Genomic DNA, 12,104 nt, shown 5'->3' with positions numbered 1-12,104 from the left:
TTGCTTGGTGATAATGCATTTTTTCATCACTTAATTGAAATCCCAATAGAGAGCCGCAAGATAGACTTGGTGCACAGGCTAATCAGAACTCATGGGAGAACAGAGTGGAGCAAGATGGTGGCCAGGGAAATAGAAGAAGGGTAAGGGAAAACAACAAGGGAGTAGGAAGGGGGGAAGTACAATGAGGAATGTGCATGGAGACTGAATAATTCAAGTAAGCGCAGGATGCGTCTTTGATTGCGTAGGCTTCATTCGGTTTGACAGCAACCAAAACAACATTTTTTTTATATTGACTGCAAATGTATTATAGGATAATGTATTTGAGTCCTGCTGAATATCATTTATCTGAATTGTTAACATTGTTAACAATTGTTGACACTTTTTCTTCATTTATTTCATCAAATTTGAATCGATCCTCAAATGGTGTGAATGTGCTGAAAACATCAAATTAATTCCTTTCATGCATGGATGGATGGATGGATGGGTTAAAGAGAATCAAAGAGGTGAGCCTCACTTCTTCAAATACAGGTTTGTTGTTGTTCACGTCATCAACTCCCACTATAACACGCGCGGTGGATGAGAGTGAATGCAGACCACCCGACGCATTGTCATCTGTGGCCGTTACATTCAGGATGTACTCCAGACCTTGAAGTTTGGGTAGGGGTGCGGATCGGAGTCGAATCAACCCTGCAAAGACCCCAGACCAGTTAAACCACAAGACAAAGAAAAAATGCAGACTGCCTGTGATCAAATGACAGTGAGTGCAAAAATATACAAATCTGCTAAATCACTGGCATTCCCCCCAAATATTTTTACTCTATGTGTATAAACTCACAAGTTATTTTGCTAGCTGATACACTTAACCAAAAAAAAAAAAAAAAAAAAAGCCCAACAAAGACATAAAATTCAATTATTCGGTGAATCAGGTTAGAAGTTAACCAGTCTCAGCAGCTGTTCTTGGACCCCTTTGTCTACTTTCATTTAGCTGCCAAGATAGGTGAGATAAAAAGACGTGGCTTGTGATTCAACATTCTTCTTGTTAACAGTATTACAGACACCATCATCAGAGGTTGCGGGATGAGAAAACAGCCTGTGATGTGCGGGAAAGTAATTGAAGTGAGAAAGCGAAGGGGTTTCTTTATTCCCGTGTTGTGATTCTATTCATCTCTTTTCGCGCTCGTGATTGAAGACACAACATGCTGATGTACACAGATGTAAGGCTGACTCTCCCATCGCCCAATTTACTTAAGGTTTCAGCTTCCCTTAGAGGGTTTGCTGCTAAAGGCAACATGTGACATCGTCAGCAATACAGCGCGACATTAATATAAGTGAGCTGCAAGACGTACATATTTATTCTCACAACCTAAATGTCACACTTGTTTACCAGTGACAGGAGCTATTTAATGAGCCAGCCCTCAGAAAAGCCACATGGTAGAATTTCAGGACACAAAGGATATCTGCTTCAACATTTTCTTCCTTTGAGCTAGCAGAGAAATAAAGGGAAGGAATATGAAACGACGACAAAGAGAAGAGGCGCTTGCACTTTCCAAGCGCAGCCTGGAGATTGTAAACTATGATAGCACATTTGTTGTGAAATTGAATTGAAAGGGCTTGGTGACAAATGTCACGGCAATTGCTACTGGTTTCGGATCAAAGGGTAAAAAAAAAAAAAAAATCATCCATGTTGGAAATCTTGGAATTGCCATCGAGCACTCCTTTCAGTACCTGTAGGACAAATCGGCAACATTTTTCTCAACCATGTCCCGACTAATATTTATGAGCATGAGTACAGAAACAGCGGCACCTGAATCAAAATGACCTTTTTTAATTCCAACACATGATATATTTTCATTGAGACGTTGCGAATAACAGGCACTCACGTCCAAGAAATTTAAAGAGGAACGTTGAAAAGACAGATTTAGAGCAAATTTAAGAAATGCCCGTGACATGAAGAAATTACCTTTCTGGCTGTCAATGACAAAGTTTTCTTCCTCATTCCCAGCCGTGATGGAGTAGACGATCCCATCTCCGTCGGGATCTTTGGCCAAGACCGTGGCGACGAGCGTGTTGGGGCCCGCATCCTCCGAAACGAAGGTTCGATATCTGCAATGAAAAAGTTGAACAAGGGTAGAGGATGGGCAGGCGGATGAGACTTATAGTTGCGGCTTTTCTTTGTCACTGTGATTTAATCTGTCTTCTCAGCTGGCCAGACCGGGAACAAATGATAGCGTCTGGTGGCACGCTGGAGTTATTGCTCAAACGGTGCTTTCGCATACCAAGCCTACCGTGGGCTATTCGATCCGGTACCTTTTAAAATGTCAACAGTGATTTGCTCGCTCCCAAGCGCCGGGCAGCGAGATGCCCAGCAAGACACAGGAGAGCGATATAGCACTCGAGAACACCGTACTCCGAGGCGGGGATGAACTGTGCCTCTTGGAGGACATGCCGATGAAGAGAAATGGAACGTGGAGCAGAGGACAGAAAAAGAAAGCAGGCTCTGATGTGACAAGCAAAGTAATATGCGAGGGGTGAGAGGTTCATGAGGAAAGAGAAAGGCAAAAGAGCGAGAGTAACAAAGTTAGAGGGGGGCTTTTTTTTTCAGACTTTAACTTGACTCGTCAGCAGAAGAGCTCCTTCGTGAGATTTGATATCGTTTCCAGTGTAACTGTGTGTCTTTGCGGGGCGATGGCAGTGGGGTGTTGGTGTCTGTGGTGACAAGTCAGATGTGATTGATGGTTTACACAAGAACACTGATGGGTGATTCATCTCCGCCAAGCTGCTGCGGGGTCTGTGGCATCGTGGCTGACCTGTAATCTGTCACTCAGCTCAGATGCAACCTCACCAAGGCACTGGGGCTTAAACATATACACTCCTTTGGTTTGTCTTCCCGTAGAATCTCCCCACATCTTGCCAAATTGTGAAGCTCCGTTCAACGCAGAACGTTGTCCTACATTAAGAATTCAGAATATTTACATTTGTGCTCCTCTGCCTGTCTGCAGAGGATCCATTTAAATGTGAACTGAGAGGATCACTCCAGGTAGTGTTGGATTATTTTAAGAAGAAGTCTGCCTTTACTTTTAATTTCATGAGCAGAGCAGGCCATTAACTGTCCCTACATGTTTGTAGGTTTTGTGACCATTCTTTCATCGCTGTTCATTCGTACCACCATCAAACAACTTTACCTGGCAAAAAGCCTGCATTTCGAACTCAGTGCAAATCAGAGAAGGATGTGTGCGATCCACTGCATATCTAGAACTTCACACTTGTCTTGTATGTGTGTCTTTTTTTTTTTTTTTTTTTGATGATTGCTTGTCTACTTTAAAGTTTTATTAAACAAAGGCCTTTTAATGAAAATCATCAGGGGAACCAAAATGCATGATTTCTTTTTTGGAATGTGAATGAATACTATAATGTATTTTTATGGTACCTGTGAGGGCAGCCTATTTTCATCAACATTATTGGTTGGGATTATTTACTACGAAATTGCAAATGTATTCATTTATTTATTTTTTTATATGTAGGTGCGTGTCCATTTGCACATACGTTAAAACAAAGATGCAATACTGGTGAGCTTGGTGATTGTGGAACTGGTGATGTGAATTTAATTTGTTTGCAAGTTGGATACCAACTCAACTCAACGAACTCAAATGATAAATAGCACAGATTCTGTGCTATTAATATTATTATTCTGTGCCACAGAATAATAATGATGGACTGCAATTTGCCAGCCCGGAGATGGGGCTCACTGGCGAGTGGATGGGCTGCATCCACGTGGCCCGGCCGTAGGTCCACCTTCACTTGCGCTCACCTCCTGTGGGAGGGGCCAAAGGGATCGGGAGCCATGTGAGTTGGACAGCGGCCGAAGGTTGTGGGCAACCTCTGGGGATTCCCTCGTTCTACTGGGGGAAGTCATTGCTCTTGTGGGCAATAACAATGAGAATTGATTGATTAGCTATTCAGGTTGTAATAAATAGCTCGTTTATTGCAAATTTTAATTTCAGCAAACTTGCCATGCCCCAGTTTTTAATTTTGATAATCTGGTCAACTGTGGAACTCTGTATAGAAAGTGATGGAACAGAGACATGTATCCTTGCCTGTCTACACACATGTGAACATCATCAAAACATGCTGCATGTTGTTGAAATTTTTTGTGAGTATTGCTTATTGAGGAGAACTTTATTGGTGTACAATATTACCCTGTACCTGACAGGTCTTGCAACATCAAACAAGTATATTTGTTACCTAAGGCAGGCAGGCAGGCAGGCAGGCAGTCAGGTTTGGTGTGTGATATAACAAACTGTATCCCTGACGCAACCACCTTTCTTTTGAGCCCAAAGTTTACCTGCCCTGCAAAGTGCTCCAGTGAAAGATGGTGTTGTAGCAACAGCGGAGGGTATTTGAACATCACTGTTTGTAAAGTATCTTACAGTTAATATGTCCAAGGGATCAACAAAGAACTGTACATTTCTGTTAAACACACAGACACACACACATGTACAAGTCACAAACTATTTGTTCATTGTTAACCTTGTTGTATAAGGGTCCGGTTCACCTGTGACACAGTGTAGAAAATAAATGGTTGGGAAAACATAATGTGGATGCTTCAAATGCATATTTTGCCCGAATATTAAACAGTAATGGCACCGAGTACATGGTAAAAATACTCACACGAGCTGGGAAAATTCTGGGGCTTCATCGTTAACATTAACCATCCTCACACGAACGGTGGCGGTGCCGGAATGGGGACCATCACCACCATCCACCGCCATCACCACAAATTCATAGAGATGGTTTGGCCTCTCATAGTCCAGCGGAGCCGCGGGGAATATGGTACCATGTGGTGAAATGCTGAAGTCTGGGCTCAGGGTGTAATAGTTTAGCTCAGCGTTTAACCCAGAGTCACAGTCAGTGGCCATCACTGGCAGCAGGGGCAACAAGAAAAACATCAATGAATACTTCATACAGACATGATGATGAAAAGACAGGAGTTGATGAATATGTTGACGTTTGTGTAAATCATTATCCCTTTATAGACTTTGGGATCATCTAATAGATCATCCACCTGACAGCTACAATAATAAGCACACACTTGCAATGTCAGCACTCGTATCTTAACAATCATTCGCAGAACCTATCATTAAGGAGGCGAATGACCATTGAATGACAAGCTTGGAATGCTTAACAGTGAGGTGACTAGAATTACAAAGAAAATTAATTCAGTGTTACTCAAAACCCACTTCAGGTATCAAGTAAAGTCTTGCTTTTTGGTGATTTGCGCTTTAACTCTCATTTTCATATGTAGGCCTTCAAAAGTTTCATTTTCCACATAGTTTTACACGTTTATTCCTGCTGTGACAAGTACTGGCACAAGAAGCATGTTTATGCCAATACCTCTTTCTACTCAAAATGCATTGAACTTGAGACTTATGTATACTTGAATGAAGTGTCTACAACATTAAATATTCAAGAGCTTGGGCATTTCAATTTCCTTTGTTGAGTGTCTATTGTTTGAAGCACAGGTTCTGTATATCGTCTTAGCATCAAACTCAGTAGGAAAAGGTGAAGTGAAAGCCTCATTGTTCCATCTCTACATGTAGAATGATGGAACATCATACATTGTGTCAAAACCTTGGCATGTAATTAGCTGTAGAGCCTGCCACAAAACAATTTACTGGGTCTTTCAGCATTATACCTTTTTTTTTTCTGTAGGAAACAATATGCGCTTCCTTCATTGATCTTTTTTTTTTTTTTTCCATATTGCAACAAGAAAGTAGGCTGGTTGTGTGAGGGAAAAAATACATCTTCTATAACATTCTGTTTTGTCTTTCGTGCACTTCTAGGCCTAAACGTCTACTTTGGTCCATTCTCCAGTTCTGCTTTTGCTCTGTGTGTTTGTGCCGGAGTGTTTTTTTGAAATTGTTGCCATTTCCTGTCACGGCTCGCTTTGCAGTGTACACCACTGCAGGCGGAATGTTCCATTCTTTTCAGATTACATTTCTTCAAATGTGCCTACACAGAATGAGTTCCAAAGCACACAATTCTTTCGAGCCAAGAACTCACCTATGACGGCCCACAGGGGACAGACAGCCAACCATCACTTGGACATTTGACTAAATGCAAAATAACTAACTGTCCAAAATATTTAAATCCAACATGCAGAGATGTTTACATTAGATGTGTTGTTTTGCACGTGCCATTTCATATTGCTGGAAGACTCTTTCTCCTGCTTTTGCAAAATTATGTATAATTGACAAAAAGTCAACACGCTGAGAGTAATCACAACTGTAATTTTGCTCGAACAGCAAACAATGAATTTGATTCAAGCCCCATTTAACATAATCAGCATTTAGTTATGTTTCCAGAGCAAAAGCAATGGCAATTCTAATACCCTCAACCTCACACTTGATAATCAATGCAACATTTTGCACAAAGAAAAAAAACTGACAGGCCATGACATACTTCGCACCTAAGAAATACAAATAAATGATTGTATTATTTTTTTGGGAGAGGGAGCAGTTCACAAAGCCCAAGATAATAATGACAAGATAGTGCACTTAACAATTTTCTGAGATGACTTCAATTTTGTTAAGAAGCACGGTGAGTCAAAACTAAGGTTGTCTTATGAAAAAAAATAAAAAAGGAGGGAATTTCTCCAAAAGGCCACCTGTTGCTTTGCTTTATCTTTTATAGTTTTCGCTGCACCACGAGGGATGAACAGTTGGTCTTAAAACATTGGGTCAAGTGACTTACCCTGCAGCAGCGATGTTGCTGTGGTTACGGTCTCTGGAACTCCATCCACACTGTAGATGGACTGCAGGAACTCTGGGACGCAGTCGTTCTCATCTGTTATCAGTACCTGAACCTGATTAGTTAGAAGAAAGTGCACCTGAGTAGATATTTGCTAAATAAGCTTCATTTACCTTCCTCTCAAATCAAGGAAAACACCAGTTGATATTTTTTATGTGCAGAAGCCTACTCTCAAAATGAAATAATCAATGATTTTCAAATCTCCAGTTCCACTTTAATTTCCACTCCATGATTTCTCTCAAGTCCAAAATAGAAATGTTCCGAGCATGTGCAGACTTCACCCTGTGTTTTAGACAAAAGACCCTCAACCGCCATTCAAGCCTACAAGCTTCGTGTCACCGCTGTGTGTAAAGTGTGAAGTGACAGCTGAGTAATAGCCTGAAAATAGCTGGGAAAGGTTTTCCTAGTCTCTGTCTTCTCTTCTACAACGTGCCGCTGAGCAGAGGGAAAATTTAATTCTCAATCCATGGAGTGGAGTAATTGCCTGGCGTAATAATTGGGATACAAACTCTTTGGATTAATAATTTAAATCGTAACGAATTCATGAATAGTTCATCTAGAAATGTTCTGTTTATGAACTGCATTTTTCCATTCTGGTTCTCGTGCCACGTGTGTTCTATATTTCATGCGGTTCATCTTTGGATGATATTTCGACGAGAGGCTTACTGTCACCGGCAAACCCAAGAGTGAAACAACGCATGAAGAAAAATAAAAAAAATCACTTGGGACTCCACAAGATTTGCTAGCGTTTCAGCATCACTCGGCCATGCAAGGAGAAATAAAAGCTGATTCTCAATTGCAGCGTCAGGGGTTAATGCTGAGTTTGAATCACAGCAGCCTTGTCAGCCAATCTGAGCCACCTAGCATTTGGGAAAACGCTCTTTGGTCTGCCGTGTTAGCAGGGACAAAGTACTAAAACAGCATTTTCATTTGAGTGCATTTCAGTCAAGGAAAAGAAAACCTTTAAGCGAGATGTTGTAATCATCTCACACTCAGTCTTGAGATCATTTCCCCTGTATTTATTTTATCTTACTTTTTTTTGAGACTCATGTTCAGCAACCTGGACCAAATTCTGATGAAGCTAACCTCTGTGGCTGTGCTCAGGCTTCCCAGATCCTCATTGGCTCGCACCATCAGAAGGTACCGTCGCTGGTCGCTCTCGTAATCCAGCGTCCGGGTCAAACTGATCTCCCCCGACTCCTGATGAATGCTGAAAAGACTGCTGGGATTGATCACCAGGCTGTAACTGATTGGCTGCTTTTGGAAGGAAATGGCATGCACTGCCAGGAAGCTGGAAATGAAATACAAAATGATTAGAGAATAGGAAAAAAGGTCCTTTAAGTTCAACATGGAGAAATATTGCACATTAAAATGCATTTTTTTTTAATTTTACATGGGATTGTGTTCTGAATCAATCTATCTCATGGCCAAATGGCTAAGTGTGAAGAATCCAGTCTTGAAATCTTCACAGGTTTTGAAAATGTGAGTGACCCCATCAATGATGAGGAAGAAATTGGAATTTGTGTGCTTTTCTTATTGTACTGTATGTTGTGTAACAATTTCCAGTCTCTTCTCAAAAACCAGATAGAAATATAAATAGAAGAAGAAACAGAGGAAACTAGGCTAGTAGATGGCTTGCCGATGCGGTAATGGCATCTTGTTGCAAACTCCTCTGCTTGTTATTTTTAGTCCACTTAATCATGTGAGACAAATGTATACAAATATTCAACACAACCAGCTGCTCGTTTATTTGTTTACAAGACATCTTTCATATTTCTGCACCATAATGTTTCACCTCACAATCAAAGAGTCCATATCTCAACTTAAACAGTCATGACTGTTGGCTATAATTATTTTGCAGGCCTAATGCAGAAACACAGACACACAAACAAAACACATAAACACTCAGACAACATTAAAATACGTCAGGAGACAGCAAATAATCGATACTTGTCTGACTTAAAAAAAAATAAATAAAGGGAAAAAGGGAAATTGACTTCAAATTAGGCCGGAATATCAGCATGTGCCTACTGGTCGCTAACTGTCAATAAATATCTTCTAATATAAAATAGTTCCCCTGGCATGAAGTCTTCGGAAAGTGCAGTTTTATTCCATATCAATTGAAATCATGCAAAAAACTGCTAGATAAAAAGATAAGACCATTAACGTGAAATATTGCCCTCCAAAGTCACATAGAACTTGCTTGCTGAGACCGACGATGAAGTGCGCCAACCAGCACACACAGCAAAAGTGAAGTTAAACTTGGTCCAATTAGTGCAACACTTGAAATATGATTATATTGTGACAAGGAGGTTACATGACGTGTAGAACTGATAGGGCTTGATGAGCTTCGGGCCTCATGGCAAAATGAGAGATTTACTTGAGCAAATTCATAATTTTGTGAGTGATAAATACTTTAAAAAATGCCAAAATTGAAGCAGTTTATACAGTTAAATAGTGGGTCTACTAGAATGTAAATCACTAGTGTTTTCTTTTTCCCAGGCAAGCAAGTTTTTTATCTCCTTCAATTGACACTGCAGGTCCATTGCCTCATAGGCAGATATGATCATTTTTCTCAAAAAGAATAGTTTTTGAGTTCCTTCTGTACAGGATAAAAAACTGGACGGATTTACTGAATTGATCTGTTCTGTTCTGTTCATGTACAGGCTACACCAGATTAGGTTGGCCCACAACAGTTAGCGCACCTTGTAAACATTCATTTATAGACAAGTGTTACTTTATTTAGGTTTTCAGAAACAAGGCTGAAAGAAAATTATTGACAGAAACTAAAAAAAATATTAATAACATAAGTTCAAGTTCATAAGCAGCCATTGCTTTCATGCATGTGTTTGCAATGGGTTTGATACTCTCAGTACAGTACTACAATCTGAGGAAGCCTAATAATTTGTTGCAGATTTGGAATGCATAAGAAATAAACTCAATATTGAAGCAAGACAAATATGAATTCAATAATACTAGTCTTTTGTAGCTGAGTTTTGTGTAAAAATAATGCTAAAAGTTAGTTCTTGTATTTAATTTGGTCTTGCTGTTCAACAGTGTGGTGCCATCATCTTCTAATGCTCATTTATGTTTATGCATGAGAGACCTTCCCGGTTTAAAAAAATTCCACAGCATATGGTTATTTTTATATCGTTCAAACCCTTTATTGATAAAGACTGGATCCTTTATACGTGCACTGAATGTGAATTGTGTTCAGATACTGTTATACTGTATATATTGGTTCAATAAAAAACTAGACTCAGGCACATTGTTTGCGCATAGTATATTAAATGGTAGTTTTGTCACATATCAAATTAGGAAGTGCATGCTCCTGTGTTGGGGCATTAATAATTGTGGCCCCTTCCATCATTCCTCTTTCCCAAATAGCACAGCATAGTGTGTTTTTCAGTTCTCGACATTATTTGGCAGAAAAATATGAGTATGATAGAGTAATGCAATTCAGAGAGTTATGTCGGCAAGATTATGATGTTGCTTGCGTGCATCAGCTATAATTCATTCCTGTTTACACATGCGCTACTCACGGCTGTCCTTCAGGCGTGTTCTCTGGTATGGAGATGGAGTAGCTCGTATTGGTGAACTGCGGCGGCCGGGCTCCCGCTACCACGGAGAGCACGGCAGAGGCGCTGCGTCCTCCCAGACCGTCAATGGCCACTACACTTAACAAGTACTCTCTGTCTCTCTGAAGCATTTGGTTTGTGGTTGCCACCTGGCCTGTTTTCTTGTCCACTGCAAAGCACCCATCACCGCCTTCAATAAAATATACACAGCATAATAACAACACAATTTATTTAGATGACCTTGATTTGACAATTTGATTGGATTCAAATGATTTCTGCTTCATTCCATAGTTGTGAAAAGAATCACCATATTACTTCAGTCTGCTTTGCAAGAATAACAAAGGGAGATGACTTTTTTTCTTGACAGTTATTACGTTTTGATTTGTTGGGAACATGCCTTTTTCCACAAAAACAACTTACAAATAAGATATGAAAAATAACTTTTTAAAGTTAGCAGCTGAATTGAGAGCATGGGAAAAGCATGAAACGTGCAACTGCAAGCATATCAAGAGCATTATCAGTCACAATTATAACATATTATTTAGTATAGAAAGAACATATTATTTAGTATAGACATTTTCATTCTTTTATCGTTTTTTTCAGCACTATAAGGCACACCATCAATTAATGGCCTATTAAAAAAAAAAAAATGATGCACGGTGCACCGAATTATAAATTGCATGGAATCAAAGCTACAGTAGCGGCTGGAGCTGCATTTGCATTCTGTTATGTATCCACTAAATAGCGCTGCACTCAAGGTAATGTCAACTCAATGATCAGATAAGTCAGCAGTTTATATAGTCAGCACATGATATGATTGTTATATAAGGCGCACGGGATTATAAGGTGCACCGTGAGCTTTAAAAAAAAAAATGTAAGGCTTTTAGGGCCACCTTATAGTGCGGATAATATGGTACATGTGTACCGTAGTACCATACAAGGTATATGTGTTTGCATATCAATTTGGAGTTTGCACACATTGTTTTGTATTATTTTTTGTTTTGTTTTATTTTTTGGACATGCAGAATTATTGTGTTGTGTTGTGGCTGCCATAGACCAACAAGAAAGAAAACAATAAACTGTTACTGGTGTGAAAACTTAATGATAATCTGCTGCGATCGCACCAAAAAAAAAACAAAAAAAAACTAAACAATGTGTTTGAACTGCAGCAAAACCGGGGATAAATCATTGCAAATTGCTAAGTGGACAGTTTTGGTGCACAATAGAAAAGAGACACTTGTCGCATTACTCTCACCGAGAGTGAAAATAGACAACAGTGTATATCTATAACACCTTTTCCTTCTGTCTACTTTTGAATACAGAGTTACGGTCATAAGGGACATAAAAGCCTTTTCCCAAATAATTTGAAACATGAAATGATTGAAGATATGAAGTTATTCAGACTCAGGACAAGTTGAATCCTGACTAATGTGTCTATCCAGTGTAGTTGTTGGAAGAGTGAATCAAGAAATATTCTCTGAAGCTACTTCCAGCAAACAATCACATGATATGGCACATATTCTATTCATCTTTCATCTATCTTTTTTGGTGGGGTTGCATGATGACTAGCCACAGCAAAAGAATGGCCGGATTCTCTCCACAGGTATTTTTTCTGGGACTTCCAGGGAGATCCTGAGGCATCTCCACCACAGGGGAGACAGAGAGAGTCTCTCCAACGTGCCTTGGGTCTTCCCCGTAGCATCCTCCCAGTGCCTGGAA

At 39.9% G+C, this 12,104-nt stretch overlaps 1 protein-coding gene across 1 annotated transcript in view; it reads right to left on the bottom strand.

Moving 5' to 3' along the window:
- The window catches only part of LOC148422079 (neural-cadherin-like), a 119,243-nt gene that overhangs the window by 60,361 nt on the left and 46,778 nt on the right, over nucleotides 1–12,104 (bottom strand). The window contains exons 3-8 of the mRNA XM_088416960.1: nucleotides 10,350–10,575; nucleotides 7,894–8,098; nucleotides 6,751–6,862; nucleotides 4,669–4,918; nucleotides 1,961–2,103; nucleotides 515–687 (exon numbers count right to left, since the gene is read on the bottom strand). Of these exons, the coding sequence (XP_088273086.1) occupies nucleotides 515–687; nucleotides 1,961–2,103; nucleotides 4,669–4,918; nucleotides 6,751–6,862; nucleotides 7,894–8,098; nucleotides 10,350–10,575 (1,109 nt within the window). The remainder of the gene's footprint in view (nucleotides 1–514; nucleotides 688–1,960; nucleotides 2,104–4,668; nucleotides 4,919–6,750; nucleotides 6,863–7,893; nucleotides 8,099–10,349; nucleotides 10,576–12,104) is intronic.

Source organism: Hippichthys cyanospilos, chromosome 6 (assembly GCF_059441005.1).
Source record: "Hippichthys cyanospilos isolate Australia breed blue-spotted pipefish chromosome 6, RoL_Hcya_1.0, whole genome shotgun sequence".
Taxonomy (NCBI): domain Eukaryota; kingdom Metazoa; phylum Chordata; class Actinopteri; order Syngnathiformes; family Syngnathidae; genus Hippichthys; species Hippichthys cyanospilos.
The sequence above is the reverse complement of the archived record's forward strand: the minus strand, read 5'-3'. Positions and strand labels throughout refer to the sequence as shown.